This window comes from Micromys minutus, assembly GCF_963924665.1.
Source record: "Micromys minutus genome assembly, chromosome: 19".
NCBI lineage: Eukaryota > Metazoa > Chordata > Mammalia > Rodentia > Muridae > Micromys > Micromys minutus.
Window position 1 is genome coordinate 1,422,290 of NC_137954.1, and position 12,152 is coordinate 1,434,441.

The following is a 12,152-nucleotide window of genomic DNA, read 5'->3' on the forward strand; positions in this document are numbered from 1 at the left end:
GATGTGAATACCTGAAGTTTATCTCCTTGAGTAAGGGGAGAAAAAGTACATTTTCTTTACCTTGGTGATTTGCATTTATAAAATTTTGTGATTTTACTTCAGAAATTGTTAGGAAAAAGAGAGTGTAGAGTCGGGGATATGCTATGGGGGTGTGGTGAGAAATGGGGGTGGGGAGGGGTGCCCCTGGTAGCTGGTGATCCTGGGTTCTATAAGAAAGCAGGATGAGCAAGCCAGTGAGGAACATCCCTCCATGGCTTATGCATCAGCTCCTACCTCCAGGTTTCAGCCCTACTTAAGTTCCTGTGCTGATGGACTGTGATGGATATGAGCTGGAAGTATTAGCCAAATAAACCCTTTTCTCCTCAACTTACTTTTTGGTCATGGTGTTTCATCGAAACAAAAGAAACCTTAACCAAGGCAGGGATGATTTGGAGGCCAGGACATCCACTGGGCTGGGGGATGACATGATATGCAGGCCAGAGTAAAAGTAAACCTGTAGAGGAAGTTGAGACCATGGCAACTTACCAAGAGGGCAGGTACTTAGCTTTAAAATTATTATCATGTCTGTGCATTAATCATGGACTGGTTACCAGGATTAAAATACTCAACTTGATCATTTCTTTTTTTATTCAGAGATATACTATATGGTTCCTTGCACTCAAAAAGTTGCGTGGTTGAGGATAATGAGGTTTTGACAAACATCCTGTGCATGATGCTTGCAAGTACTTAAAGAGTATGAGAGAGAGAAGGGTTATTCCGGTGGGTGATCAAAGGATCATTTTGGCTGATACTGTAACTGATTGAGAGGAAGCTGGGAAGTAGGGTACAAAGAGTTTAATAACAGAGGAGAATGGAGTTCTTGACTGACTATGGTGACCACCAATACTAAAGTATTATTTGGAGAAGCAAAGCTAAGTGGAAAGGAAGAGGGAGGCAAGATGATAGGGTCTGTTTTACAGATACTTTCCTGAGGTAGCAGTGACAGGTATGGCTAGAAATGCCTGTCAGGTGGCCCTACAGATTTACAGCCATATTCCTCAGAAGCCAAGAAAATACAAAGACATCAGAGACAGGTGGATGGAACTATCTGGGAAGTAAACAGGGTAGTTCCTCACAGGGACATAGATAGATATGGTCCCTTACTAGGGATGCATCTCCTTCCTGTGCCCTTGAAGAGTGCAGAGGAGCCAAGAAGCCTCTAGAACTTCCTTTGTATGCTGTATCCCAGTCATGAGGATTTTACCCTCCTGACCTAGTGTATCCCAGAGGGTCCTACTAACTACTGCCGAGAGCATAAGCATTCAGGCCACAGAGTTGGGTAGGAGAAAGGAGACTTTGATCTGACACTGCCAAAGGAACAAGGCAGTAGAGAATCATGTTTTGGAACCACAGGACATAGAGGGATGGTGGCAAGGTGCTGTGAGTTCCCATGATCTCTGTAAACTTGAATAGAAAAATGTGGGGTAAAATTGGCAATTTGAAAGAAAAAATTATTTTGAAACATTGTGGAAAATGAGACAAAATGATTCTGAAGGCTTGTGGAAAAAGTAAAGGGTTGCATGAGATTAAGTGAGTATCTTAAATGTAAGTCATTGGGGTTCTCAGAGAGAGATTTGAACCCAAGCCTGCCTACTGAGTTCTCTTTGGGTAATGGTTAAGATGGGGGCTGGGCCAGGCATGGTGGCACATACCTTTAATCCCAGCATTCAGGAGGCAGGGGCAGGCAGATCTCTGTGATTGAGACCAGCCTAGTCTACATAATGAGTCCAGGACAGCCAGGGATCTGCTACACAGAGAAACCCTGTCTTGGGAAGGAGATAGGAGAAGGGAGGAGGTGGGGAGAGAAAAGATAGGAACTGGGTGCTCTTCATTTATCAATTGAATATTAGTCAAAGCATCTTGAGTTCTTTTGGGATTTATATGCACACAGCTGTAATAAGCCTCTTTATATATTAACTTATCTCATAACCATATTATGTTGTTATATATTTTTATTTCATTGTATAAAGCCAGAATACTCTTTGTGCTATAATCAGGGTGAGAGACAATCGAATTTTATGTTTTTATGCTGTTTTAAATCTATTATTCATTTTAAATGCTCATAACTCTCCATATGGCTGTTGTCTACTATACTGTACAGTATTGAGGCCAATCTGAAGTCTTAGACTAAGGAAGGCACCTTTTATCTGTGGAAGTTTTAGTTTGCATGAATATTCTAATGATGGAGGTTTACTGTCCAGTGTTCTCTCCAGTTGAGAAAGTGTCTGGCCTGAGAACTCCAAACAACTTACTGAGAGATAGGTACCTATGTCTTCTTCATTTCAAACAGCGTACCCTAAAACTAAATCAAATCATTGATCGGTAATTGTTAATAGGTATTAGAAACAAATTCCCACTGTGCTTCTGCATAATGATCTCACACCATAATATGATAATATCATAACATTTGAAGTTTGTCCTGATAACACGGGCTTGTGGTGTTTACTACTTTGGAGGCTGATGTAGGAGAATGTCAAGATCAGGTCCTGACTGGCCTACAGAGTGAGTTCAAAACTAGCCCCTGCAATGTAGTGAGACCTTGTCTCACAAAGAAAAGAGGCATATGAAAAGCCCTGGGTTTAATCCTTAGTATCAGAAAATAATTACATTTTTAGGACTTTACCATTTATGATATTTTACTCTTCCCAATAGAATCTTGCTGTTAAGCCAGGGCTGCTTTGAGCACTTCATCTTCCTACATTAGCCTTCTAAGGCCTAGGATGGTAGCTAAGCATGTGCCTTTTATGCCTAGTCTTTTCTGCTAATATGCAAAGTAATTGGCTTCATTATGGTACCCCTCTATCCTTGTCTGTCCTATTCTGTGCCTTTAGCCATGCCTAGCTTTTATATACGTCTTACTTTGATCCTTGCAACAAACCAGTAACTCATCCTCTTCATTTTTATAGGCAAGGGCTTGTTTTAGCAGAGGAATTTTAAGTTTGCTCCAGTAAAGACTTTAAGACCTGGGTTTTGGCCATTGGTCTATTTTTCTGCTGTGCCAGTCAGTTTTGTCTTCTTTACGTGGAGCAAAAACATTGGTGGGTTATAAGAACCCAGAAGTTATCCTCTTTTCAGAAGCTTGTCTGCAATCCTGGCACAATTGCTACTGTACCTGTTTTCACTTCCGTCACAGCCATCAGCTAACCCATCAGCTCCTCACATTACCTGAGAAAGAATCACAAACTGACCTTTCGTTTTGTGCTTTGTATTATCATTTTGTTTAAAACTAGATTCCTTAGGTTCAGTTCATTGTTTAAATATAGTTAGTTGTGCAGAATTAAGGAAATTTCATAGAGCATTTTGCTTGATTGTTTTGTTTTTACAGTTTTTTTTTTTTTTTTTTTTGGTCCCTTCCCCCAAATAACAACAGCAACAAAACCCTTCTTAACATTCTGAAGGAGGTACATGTTGTCAAGCTAATCTTCCCAAAATATTTTCTGAAGTTGGGCATAAATAAAAGCAGATGTAAAGCTCCCCCCCCACCATATGTACATTTGTAATTCTAACACTCAGGAGCTACAATCAGGAGAGTCACTGTAAGTTTGAGGTTTACTCAGCAAATTCCAGCTGGCAAGCACGAAATACCAACAACAGCAAAAATCCTTCTTTGTGTTTTTTAAGTACTAAAAATTTTATTTTAAATTCTGGAGGTTTTTGTTAGTTTCTTTTTGAACAAAAAATTATTTTTCCTTATTGGATCATCAAGGTTACCTGCACAGAGATTTTTTTTTTTTTTTTTTTTTTTTTCACAACATGAGTAGAAACATGTTTTAAGGTCTGGGGTTTGACACATTTGTATTAAAAGTGATTTGAGTTTCTTGATAGCCAATCCAAAGGAGCTCCATGGTCTAAAAAGGCTCCGTAAGGCTCCAAAACATTTGCATGATTAATGATGTACTGGTGAAGCTGTTATATGACTGAATCATTATCCACACCCCAAGATGTCAGCATCGTGGGATCATTGCCAGTCAGGCATATCTCACATTACAGCCATCCTTATCATTCTTAAATTATTGACAGCTTACTGGTGGTTTTTAAGAAGTCTTTAAAATTCATTGGTCTCTGATTCTCCTACCTTTTGTAACTCAGTGAGCTGATATGATGAGCGTGGACCAGGACATGTAAAAATCTCTAATTTTGGAGAAGCAATCGTACCCAGTCACACCCAGTCATTCAGTTTTTATCTCTGTTTATTAACCTAAAAAAACATTCAAAGAATAATTATACATATTTGTGGAGTTGAGGCCAAGGGAAGTTTGTAAGGCCAAGAATGAGATGAGTTTATCAGGGCTTAATCAAGGAGAGCCTGCTGAGTCAAGCGACATCAGCCTGAAGCTTATCAGATGTTAGGCAGACACCCTGTAGTTCTTTCTGTGTTTTGTGTGAGTTGTAGTGGCCTCTGAGTAAGTTGCGGTATTGGCTGTCTTTTGTGATATATTGTCAGGAAATCATGTGTGATAATGTTCCTTATTTCTGACTTTTAGTCCCTTCATGGGACAGGACAGAGGAAGGTCAACATAAGCAACCCTGATCTTGAGAACATTTCCATTTATTGTACACATCTTAAATGGTAGTAAGATGCTTGGAGAGTGTTTCCTTTGCACACTTAGAGATTAAAAGCAATTAATGTATGAAGAGCTCAGCACAGTGTCTAGTGTGCTGGATTTCATAAGGGAGGGCATGAGTATGAAAGACAGAAAACACTCCGTGAGAACTAGAAATTCATTCCGTTCAGGTTTGACTGTTTAGTTAATTTGATAGAAATACCTTGAGTTTGACCTGGTGGCCCCAGCAGGCACTTGGAGTTTAATAGGAAGGAAATCAGAAGTACACAATATTGTTTAAAACCCTTGGGGAGAAAAAGAGAGTTTTTTCTTACTTATGCTATTGTGACCTTTCTGTCTTATTTAGTTGTTGAGTTGGCATGAAAATAATGAGTTTTATTATGGCATTTTCATTCATACAAGTGTCATACTTTGTTCTAGTTCTCCCTCCCCCCCTTGTGCTCTGCTAATTAAGGTTGAAGTCTTTCATTGTCTGGATAGCTTTTTGAGTTCAGCACAATATGGAGGACTTCCCTCTTGGGCAGAGAGCTTCGTCTTCTCTGACCTTGCCTGGGGAGCTCAAAATCTCTACACATCTATACCTGTAGAATGTCACATGGCCTTAGTTAGATTGTAGGTTCAACTTCCTTTCTACCAACAAGAACCCATTCAACTAGCAGTTGATAATCATGAAATGCTTCCCCATGCTAATGAAGCAGTGACCTTTGCCCATTTTAGATAGTCTGACTCCCCACACCCCAAATTATATAAGCCTTGAACCACAATCCCCAGGGCGCAGGGAGACCACATTTCTCTATTCCCAGTCTTACTTGTTTTTTGTTCCCTTCCTCCCTGAATTAATTAATGCTCCTTCTGCTTTCAGACACATGTGTGCCATTACCCTCTTTTGTTTTACCTTCTTGTTCTGCCCAAAAGATCGCTTTCCCTGGTCTGGAGAGATGGATTAGAGGTTAAAAGGTCTTCTAGAGGACCTGAGTTCAGTTCCAAGTACCTATGTGCCGGAGAAGTGATCCACCGAGATAGTAATTGACAACCACTCTGATTGGGCCAATTAAAACTTTTAGTCCTTTTTTTATTAATAGCTAGATCAAGAGTGGGCTTGTGCCTATGGAAACTCTTGGTGCTCGAACTCTGGAGTACAGGCAAACACAATGGCCATAATTTAAATCAAAGTTGGATGAAGACAGAAAGATTTTGAAATCACGTATGGTAGACTAGTGGGGACATTCTTACTCAAACCACTATCATACATTTTTAAAGTATAGCTAAATGATCCTCATTATTTCATTGAACTCTTGTCACATGACCTTTTCCATTTCTACCTTTACTAATTAGAATCTTTTTGTTGTTGTTGTAATTTGGCTAGGGCTTTGCCAATCTTACTTGTTTTCGATTAAGAACTCCTTGACTTTGTGTATGTGTTGTTTTTGTCTCCCTCTTGAGTATCTGGGAGATCTTGTTGAGTAGCTCTCTCTTGACTCAAATATAATCTGTGTCAAGGGGAGAATCTGTTTGGAAGGGCCTTCTGCTTCCCTTCCCCTGCTGTGAGCAGGACTGTACTGCTGCCTTTGGCTCAGATCACTTTTCAGTATTTCCCACCCTTTCCCCTGCACTTAGCTTTTCTGTCATTGCATATGTGAATTCCTAACGCTCTCCTCTTTCTCTCCTTGTAAATAAAGTCCATTTTGTTTTATTTTAATCAGTTAAACATTTTTATTTTTTTATGCTGAAATTCAAAACAAATCGCTTCTGCTATCCCTTACCACTACTTTCTTCTTTGCTTTTCTCCCTCTGGCTCCTTCTATGTTTAATCTTTTTTTTTTTTTTTTTCTTATTCTAATGTTTCTACTTTATCAGTCATGTGGAAGTAGCTACTAATCTGCCATCTTACCTTGAAATCTATTTCTCTTGTTTGTTTTTTTTATTTTTATTTTTTAAGAGCTGTTGGTTTACTGCATTTGTGAAAAGTAACTAATTACATGTTTCAGGACTTCTTGTATCAAAGTCTTGACCCTGTGTTTTTAATAACCGAATGAACTTAGTTTCTTTTTGTGTGCCCCCATAATGTCACTAAGTGGAGATGGTAATGGTACTATCTAAGGATATTAGTAAGAAATTAATTATCTTTACTATGTGCGTTTGAAGTACAGCCTTGCATACGTAGTGGCTCAACACCGGTTAGCACTCATGGTGTCCTCTAGTATTGTGTGCTCTGTGAGAGTCAGCAATATTTAACCATTCTTATTTTCACTCTTTATGATTCTTTTCTAACTGCTCTAGTGCAAGCTAGGATGAAACAGTTGCCTGCAGCAACGGTTCGCCTCCTGTCCAGTTCTCAGACAATCACTTCAGTGGTCAGTGTTGTGAAAGAGCTCCTTGAAAATGCCTTGGATGCTGGAGCTACCAGCATCGATGTTAAACTGGTGAGTGTCCCTATGAAGCAAATGCCTCCTGAGTAAATGAGCCTAAAAGATTGTACTGTTAAATTGTTGATGTCTTTTATTCCCAGGCATCGGACATTTTGGAGCATGTTTTAAAGAATAAATTATAATTTAAATGTCTGAATAGTAACACTAAAGGAAATTACAAAAGAATATATATGCTAGTTAGGAAGGAATGTTTGTTTCTTTTAATGTTGTATACTTGCTTGAACGTTTGTTTCTTTTAATGTATGTCCTTAGTTATTCAGATGACTTAAACCCTAATTTCTGAATGACCAACAGAGTATGTGCTGTGTGTGCTGTCAGGACATGCCTACAGCACCTCACTGTGAATTTACACTGCTATATATTGGGAGTTATTCTTATTGTACATGCTAAGTTTAATATTCTTATAGATACATATGCATGCAATTATGGAAATAAAGGCTTTAAATATTTTACTACCACCATTTCTCAGCAAATAAGCATGTAAATATCTCTATTTTCAAGTTTTATATGTCAGGATGTTACATTTTTAAAACTTGCTGTAACCTCCTGTAAAATCTTAATCAAATTATATGCTTCCAACATGATATACAGGACCATTCTATAAGGGGAAAAGGTGTATAATGAAGAAGTAATGGATAAAAGCAAGACTGGAACTGAACAGGGCAAAATCCAAATTCTGTAGCTGTGAGTCCAGTGTCAAAGGTCTTGGATGGTTCTTTAGTTCTCCCATTTCTTTTATCTTTGTTGTCTGCAATGCACTTCTCTCTCTTAAGCTGGTTCTACCTCCTGAACACAGTTTTCCTCAGTAGACATAGCAGGCTTCTGGCAACTTCAACATCTCAGAGTTTCTAACATAATCCAGGCTTCACTAAAGTGAAGCTGTTAAAACAGCTTCACTCGAGCCCTCACCAGGCCTCCATGTGGGGACACACTCCCCTGTCACACACATGGTCTAGGCAGCTTTCCTTAACCAAGGAAGAAGAGTCCACAGTGCCTTTACTTTTGAATTACATTAGCATAAGGTTTGATTTATTGGTGATTTCTTTGTTGTACAAGCTTTCGTTCACTTCCTAGGCCATTTCTTCTACAACTTGCAGGATTAGCTGGGTAGGGTCTTGGCCTGTGGACCCCACCCTCTTTAGTGCCCCCACCTGCTTATGTCTTTCAGCATAAACCAAGGCTCCAACTTGACATTATATCCTCTGGTGCTCTTTACACTGAAGATCTGCATATCAGTGGTCACTAAGTACTACACAGTGGAATCATCCCAAACTGTATGGAAATATCCTCTGCTAAGGACATTAATCCAAAACTCTTCAACTTAACCACTCAGGACAAGGCCAAAAGCAGCCACAATCTTTGTCAAAGTATCAAAAGAAACTAGGTCTCTAGCCTAGTTGCTAACATTATTCCCCTCTGAAACCTCTTGAACTAGACCTCTATAATCCACATTACTTTCAGCACTACTGTCTTCCAAGTTTGTGCTAGGAGGTGACCTATTAAACTCTGCTTTCAGCATTCAACACCTTTACACCTTTCCTGTCCAGGGTCCCAATGTTTTTCATATTTCTCCAAAAAGCAGGATGGTCAGTTCTGTTATGGCAATATCCTAATCCCTGGTACCAACTTAAGTCATAGTTACTTCTCTGTTGCTGTGAAGAGACACCATGACATAGACAACCTAGAAAGCATCTAGTTGAGGGTTTGCTTACACTTTCAGAGAGAGGTGAGTCTATTATCATGGCAGTAGGCAACCAGGCTTGGTGCTGGAGAAGTAGCTAAGAGCTACATCCAGAGAGGCAGTGGACCTGAAAAGGCCTCATCTCCTAGTGCTTCCCAAAATAGCTCTACCAACTAGGAACCAAATATGAGCCTATGGGGGCCATTCTAATGCAAACCACCATAGGCTCTAAATGTATTTATGCAGTTTTGTAAAACATACATAGACAAAGTGTGTTATAATCATTGACAATTAAAGAGCCAGGTGATCAAACCTGAAGATAACAAATCTTTCTCCATGATTTAAATAATTGAAAATAAGCAGACACCTCTATCTATCCCATCAATGTGCAAATGTGTTCATCTTTAATAAGGGATGAAAGCATATATAACAAAGTATCTCAGTTATTAAATATTGGATTTGTATACCTATCTTATATATCTGTATATACCAGAAATTGTGTAAAAATTTGAGGAATTAAAGAAATTATAGGTGGAAAAAGTTTAGGAATCACCCAACAGTGCTGGTGGCATTGCTCATTTTAAATTTCAAGCTCATAGAGTTATAGTCTATATTTTTGTGACTCCCCTGCCTGTTTGCTACCTACTATATACTAGGTATGTGGGATTATATTAATAAAAGTAAGACTACAGTTTTAAAACTTTAATTGTTAGGTTTGTTGTTGTGACATGATTCTGGCAGTGGCACTCTGTAGTAAAGGATCCAATGGCTATAACATCCCAACCACTTCCCACAAACATTGTACTGACAACCATTTTACAGAGAACCAATGTTCCCTAGACTTACTTAACTCACTTAATCAGCCAGTCTGAATCTGAGATTGGAATCTAGTGTTCCTGGCTTATGGTTTCTCATTCATGGCCATCTGCTTAGCATGGTTGGGATACAACAGGTTAAGTTGGAGGCTTTGTGAGGCAGTTCCTATGCTCCACTCTTAAAGTTTCAGATTATAAGTGAAGATTCAGTGTGTACATAATATAGCAAATTGCTGGTTGTTGTTGCTGCTGTACAATTCATAATAGTAGCAGAATTACAGTTATGAAGTCAGTCCTAACAAAACAACTTTATGGTTGGGGATTACTGTAGAATGAGGAGCTGTTTTAAAGGATCACAGCATTAGGAGTTGAGAACCAGTGCTTTAAATAATATGCTGTGTGCTTAAGATGTGAAAGACAGCTTATTGAACTAAAACCGAATGACTATGTTTCTCAGGCATTTCATATAACTAGCCTGATTAGAGTACAAGTGACAATACGTAGACGTGATTGTGACCTTTGTCAGATGCCAGTGGAGACTCTGAGGGACACAGGCATACCTGCCACTCTTACTTTCTTGTGGGGCTTTGCCTTTTGATCTTTCCTGTTTAACTCTCTTGAAATGTGTCTTGTTCTTAAATGTTTCTGAAAGAAAAATTATTTAAAATACTGTTAACAAGGTAATGGGCATTCTTACAGAAGTAAATTAATGCTGTGACTTTAGTTACATATTTATTCTCAGCACTGGCTATGTCTGCTTTGTAGGATTTCTAAGCAAACTGCCTAACTGGGTCTAATAAATGCATTTGGTCATGTTTTATTCTGATCTGGACATAAGATAATATTGTTTTAAATATACATTGGAATTTTTGTGTTTTTATTTTACTCAGATTCCTGGAGCTATTTATGTTGTAAGATTTACATTTCTCTTGTCTATTGTTTAGTAAAATGAAGTAGACATGCTGTTTTCAGAATGTCATCTTAATTTTACATTGAGAGATATGGGGACCGGAATCTTAGGTATCTTCTGATAATGTTTTATATGCATAGTTATTCTTAAAAATACAGACAAAGTATTATATGAGTTTAGGTTTTTAAGTGTGGTATCATTGTATAAAACAGAGTCAATGTAATTCCTGGAAGATTTTTTTCTCCTTTGTGGCTTGCACCTGAGGTGATGTTTGTAGAGCTTTTGGAGTGAGGCTGATGACAGTTAGTGAACATGTTTACAATATGGCATCCATACGAAGTATGATCATTACAGAAATTTAGTTTCTCTTGTACAGCTTAGTATAATAGAATTAAACTGTAAATGGGGTTTGTGTTCTTAATTTTCAAATTTAAAAGAGATTGCCAAGTTAGATATATTTTCTCAACCATTTCTTGTTTGGTGAACTTTATAATAAAATTTTGAGAATTATCATGTTGTAGACATTTAAATATTTTTTATAAAGGCAAAAAGGGGGGACTTGTTAATATCAAGCTGAATAAGGGTGATTGTTAGATTCTTGTGAGATCAGGTTAGGTGTTGCTGGTGGTAGTGTTTTGTTTTAGTTCATTTGGGGGATGATATACTTAAAAGTTATGTCAGAAATTTTAATTTAATATTAAATATAAGTTACCATAAATACCTATGATAGTGAAAAAGTTAAAAGAATCCTCAGAGAATAGGCTGACTGCCTTGTATTGTAGTTGAGTCAAGATTCAGAGAAAACAAGTACTTTTCTTAATGTACCATACATACCTAGGAGGTAGCAAAGCTAAAGAATTGAAACTCCTGTGTGCACAGTGTCACCTTTCCTTCAAGTTGTCAGATAACTAGATTGTTTACTCTGTGTTAAATGTGACTGTGGTTTAATGTTCTTATAATAGGAGAACTATGGATTTGATAAAATTGAGATTCGGGACAATGGTGAAGGCATCAAGGCTGTAGATGTGCCTGTGATGGCTGTGAAGTACTACACCTCGAAGATCAGCAGTCATGAAGACCTTGGGAATCTGACAACCTATGGTTTTCGTGGTGAAGCCTTGGGGTCAATATGTAATGTTGCAGAGGTAAGGAAGTTCACAGTGATTTTATTAATTTCACAAGACCAAGTATTAGAATTAGGAGAAAACCAATTGTTTGTCAGAGTAGCTTAAATTATTTTTTTTAACTTATGGTAAAGTACACTGAATATGAAATTTACCATTTTTAACTATAATTTGGTGGTGTTAGGTATATGTATATTGTGGTATGTTTATCAATTTGTACTTGTTTCCTTTTCCTCTTCCCAAGTAACAACTCAGTACTCGGTAACCAAAGCCTGCCTCCCTTCCTCCTCTTCTCTATCTCTCAGGTACTGTTCAACTTTCTGTCTCTATAAATTGATGCTACAGGTGCCTCATAAGAGGAAACATTAGACCTGTGTCTGGCTTATTTCTTATATAGTGCCTTCGAGGTTTGTGCCCATTGTGTTGTAGCACGTGACAGACTTCCGGAACCAGGTGTGTTGTCATGCCTGGAATTCCAGTACCAGGGAGGCTTGCTTATCAGTAGAGTTTGAGGCCACCCTGAACACCATATCGAAATATACTTGAGCATATAATGCATTCCTTTGCTTTTGGATTTGTGGCTTACTGT

The 12,152-nt window shown here is 38.2% G+C and overlaps 1 protein-coding gene across 1 annotated transcript in view; it reads left to right on the top strand.

Moving 5' to 3' along the window:
- The window catches only part of PMS1 (PMS1 homolog 1, mismatch repair system component), an 81,046-nt gene that overhangs the window by 270 nt on the left and 68,624 nt on the right, over positions 1–12,152 (top strand). The window contains exons 2-3 of the mRNA XM_080933036.1: positions 6,885–7,027; positions 11,402–11,584. Coding sequence (XP_080789162.1) covers positions 6,896–7,027; positions 11,402–11,584 — 315 coding nt within the window. The 5' untranslated portion in view covers positions 6,885–6,895. The remainder of the gene's footprint in view (positions 1–6,884; positions 7,028–11,401; positions 11,585–12,152) is intronic.